The 4,638-nt window shown below is 37.3% G+C and overlaps 1 protein-coding gene across 1 annotated transcript; it reads left to right on the forward strand.

The window, feature by feature from the left end:
* The first annotated feature begins 2,736 nt into the window (after positions 1–2,736).
* LOC104102987 (uncharacterized protein At5g01610-like) lies at positions 2,737–3,674 on the forward strand. The gene has a single exon (XM_009610849.4). It carries the CDS (start codon positions 2,885–2,887, stop codon positions 3,383–3,385), a length of 501 nt encoding a protein of 166 aa, XP_009609144.1. The 5' UTR covers positions 2,737–2,884; the 3' UTR covers positions 3,386–3,674.
* The last annotated feature ends 964 nt before the right edge of the window (positions 3,675–4,638 follow it).

Here is a 4,638-nt window from a genome sequence, read left to right on the forward strand (position 1 = left end):
ATTCCGATACGAGTTCAACCATACCAATTTTATCGAATTCCAATAACAACTCGACTTCCAAATCTTAAATTTTCGCTTTTGGAAGATTTTACAAAAAACTTGATTTTTCCTCCATTAAATTCGAATTAAACGATGGATCCAAAGACATAATCATGGAAATAAATTAAAACTGGATAAGAATCATTTACCCCAAACACCCACGCAAGAATTTCTCCAAAAATCGCCTTCTACCGAGCTCCAACTTTGATTTTGAGTTATGAACTCAAACCCCTATTTTTGGGACTTTTAATTCTGCCCAGATATGCCTTCTTCGCGTTCGCGACCATTGTCTCGCGTTCGTGAAGGCCAAAACCCAACTGCCTCATATCCTTCATCGTGTTCGCGACCTCCTCGTCGCGTTCGCGAAGGCCAATATCATTTCCTCTTTGCGTTCGCGAACCCCTCGTCGCGTTCGCGATGACCAGCTGACCAACTCCTTCGCGTTCGCGTTCGCGTTCCACGCTTCGCGTTCGCAAAGGCCAAACGACCCCAGGCCCCTATCATCCTTTCTTCTTGCGTTCGCGTTGCCTGGGCCGCATTCACGAAGGCTTGCCATGCTCCTTCTTCGCGTTCGCGTTCACAACTTTGCGTTCGTGAAGGACAAATCATCAGCCCCTCAAATTCCTCTTCGGGAATGCGGAGAAGGAAACCAGACTTCAGCCACAGCAGTCCAAACAGCTCCAATTTGGTCCGAAACCACCCCGAAACACACCCAAGCCCCTCGGGACCCCATCCAATCATGCCAACCAGTCCCATAACATATCACAGACTCGCTCGAGGTTTCAAATCACATCAAATTATGTCAAAAATTCAAATCGCACCACAAATCGAACTTATAAACTTCAAAAACTTTCAACTTCTAAAACTCGTGCCGAAACCTATCAAACCAACCCGGAATGACGTCAAATTTTGCAGGAAAGTCCCAAATAACATAACGGAGCTGTTCCAACTCTCAGAATCGCATTCCGACGCCGATATCAAAAATTCAACCCCCCGGTCAAACTTTCCAAAATTTTGAGTTTCGCCATTTCAAGCTTAATTCCACCACGGACCTTCAAATAATTTTCCGGACACGCTCCTAAGTCCAAAATTATCATACGGAGCTAACGGAAATCCATTCCGGGGTCGTCTTCATACAGTTCCGACTACGGTCAAAATCTTAATACTTAAGCTCCCTCTTTAGGAACTAAGTGTCCCAAATCACTCCGAATTATTCGTAATTCAAACTCGACCACACACGCGGGTCATAATACATATTGCGAGGCTACTCGAAACCTTAAGTCACTGAACGGGGCGTAAATTCTTAAAACGACAAGTCAGATCGTTACAAGACATTTTTCCTACACATATAAATAGTCATTAAACATCAATTGGAGAGGAGACCGACATTAGAGATTTAGACAAAGGGAAACCGACATTAGACCCAATTTTGACCTAAGGAGGCAAGAACACACTAGGAGCAAGGCGGAGAATTCTTCTACAAGTTTTTCACTTCCTTCTTCCTATTTCCATTATTGGTTATGAATTCTAGTATTTTAGTTTTGCATACTATTATGAATAGCTAATTTGTTATCTAGAGTTTTGATAGAACCTTTTGTAGGATAAATTCTTGTTATGGTTTTATATAATTGAGCCGTTGGATTTCTCTATTTGTTCAACTACGTTTATATTGTGGGTGGTTGAATAACTCTCAATCGATTGTGCCTATTTAGTATGTATTACTCGGGAGAGAGTGCATATTTAGGTAGTTGTTGAACAACATCACTCCTAACGTATATGGAGGATCAATACGAAGGGTTTAAAGGTGGGATTAGGGATAACAAAATCTTGGTGCTATCAGAGTGAGCCGTATTTAATGCCAGCTAGCGTAATTCGGGAGAATATGTCTAGTAAATTATAGTAATTACTCCAGAGAGAGAGAGAGTTACGACACTCAAAGCACTCATGATCGGTAGAGAAAACTTAGGCGAAATTATAGAAAGCATAGCGGGAAGGATTCCGACAATTGGGGAAATCATAACTCTAGTCCTTCTTAGTCTTGTCTAAAATTTCATCCTTGTTAGCTGATAAATTTTACTACTTTATAATAGTTGTTAGTTTATTAGTTAGAAATAAATATTATAATCTCTATAATTAAAAAATTATTTGGACTTGTATTTTTTAGTAATATTGAACAGTTGTAGCTAAGCCTTAGTTCTCTGTGAGATTCGACTCTTCACTTGTAAACCGGATTATATTTGCAACGACCGCTTAGTCCTTTTTACAAGGCATAGTTGGGCGTGATCAAATTTTAGTGTTGTTGCCGAGGAACTAATTTGGAAATAATTTACCTTTATACAATAATTTATAGTCACACAAAATATATGTATCCAGTCAAATGAGTTCACATAAATTGAAACGTATGAAATATTAATTTATTATGAAAATAAAAATAAAAATACGCAATAGTTAAACAAAAACTTTTACCGCGAAGCGACCTACCCAGGTTTCATTCAACGTCCAACTACCCCTCTTTCATTCCCCCAACATCTCCTGCAAAACAGAGAAGGGCCCTACATAGTCTGGGAAGGTACACAAATGTGTTTCACGTCATCTACTATTTACTACTGTGAATAGTGTGTAATATACTAACCGTTGTTTGTTATAAAAGATAAATAATTACGAGATTAAATTTGAAATAAATTTATTTTAGGTTAATACAGATCTAAAAGAAAAGGAAAGTAAGACAAGTAAATTAAAACGGATAGATTATTCCATAGTACAAGTATCAAATTCAAGCCACTCAATAATAGCAGTAACAATTACCTCTCAATTTTAAGTTAGTTGGGGTCGCTAACTAGTCAAAATGTCTTCTTCAGTTCTTCCGTTATGCATCTTTCTCGTCCTTTTCTCTGCAGCTTCTTCGGCCGTCGCCGGCAAGGAATCCCAGTCCCCCACAGTGTACGAGATTATACAGGAATACGATTTTCCGGTGGGACTACTCCCAAAAGGCGTGACAAGGTACGAATTCAACAAAAGCACTGGCAATTTCGCCGTTTACTTGAACAAAACGTGCACTTTCAGCATAAACGGTTACAGTCTCAAGTACATGAGTAAAGTTACTGGTAAAATTTCCAAGGATAGAGTAGCGAACTTGAAAGGTGTGCAGGTAAAACTGCTTTTGTTTTGGATTAATATTGCGGAAGTTACTCGTGACGGTGACCAGCTTGATTTCTCCGTCGGTATTGCTTCTGCTGATTTTCCTATTGATAACTTTTATGCGTCTCCACAATGTGGATGTGGGTTTGATTGTGTTAATTCTAGCACTGGTGAGTTCAATTTGAAGCAGCTTATCTCTTCATCTTGAATAATTAACGAAAATTTCAGGAATTTCAGAACTAAATGGACCTAGTTTGGTTCATAGTAAGTCCTTAGTAGTAGAAGTGCATTTAGGTTGAAATTAGAGGGACCGGAAGCTAAATGGATGCTCCATTTTGTATTTCAGAATAACTGGAAGCATATGCCTTTTATTTCTTGTCTTTTTGGGGATGATATTATTTTTGTCCCATTTTGTACCCTTTACTTATGGGAGTTGTAATATAAACATGTTTTAAGCATATTGACAATTTCAATCACTATTAAACATATTATTAGTACCTTAATCTCGTTGATTTATAAGTTTTTTTCAGGAATATTTTGGTAATAATGGGATTATTTTTGGTAATTCCTATTCCCTCTCTCTTATTTTATGTGAAAGGTTGGGTGACACGTCCCAAAATATCCTCTACATGTGATTGGCACCCCACACATTCCATCAGCCAGACGAACCAAATTTTCATACTTTAGCCTTATAATTGCAACATTTAATAAGTTAAATAAGTATCTAAACAATCTAATAATTAATTGCCAATAATTAATATCTCAAATATTTAATTAAAAACTCTTGTCCAAATTCCATACTAGACCATGGAGCATCTAAAAAAATAACAAAAGACTGAAAAGTGGGTGTCTAAACCCCCCAAAAAAAATATCAATAAGACTTTTTTGGAACCTCCACGAACAATGTGGTGGCTCACTTCAACAGCTGGATAAACTCTAGTGAACGTGTCAGCTACTATCATTAATAGTATCTACATGGACATGCATATAAGGAGTGAGTTATACATGAATATAACCCAGTAAGATTCTCGACCCACCACTCTAAATACCTCTGGAACAAGTATTAGAAATGCAAACACACAACGAGCACAAAAATAATATGCACAATAATTATTTCACAACATAATTATCCAAATTAATATTCCCTCTGTTTCAATTTATGTGAACCCATTTGATTGGGCATGAAATTTAAGAAAAAAGAGAAGACTTTTGAACTTGTGGTGTAAAATGAGGCACATATATTTTGTGTGGCTATAAATTATTGCGTAAAGGTAAATTGTTTCCAAATAAGGAAAGATGTCATTCTTTTTGGCACGGACTAAAAAGGAAATATGTTCACATAAATTAAAATTAAGGGAGTATTTAATAGCACACACTTATATCTTTAACATAATTCACACTAAGGACTTGTCATAAACGGCAATGAAAAAAATGATCAAACACCTTGACGAGTCCAGAGTA

Source organism: Nicotiana tomentosiformis, chromosome 1 (genome assembly GCF_000390325.3).
Source record: "Nicotiana tomentosiformis chromosome 1, ASM39032v3, whole genome shotgun sequence".
In the NCBI taxonomy this organism is placed as follows: Eukaryota; Viridiplantae; Streptophyta; class Magnoliopsida; order Solanales; family Solanaceae; genus Nicotiana; species Nicotiana tomentosiformis.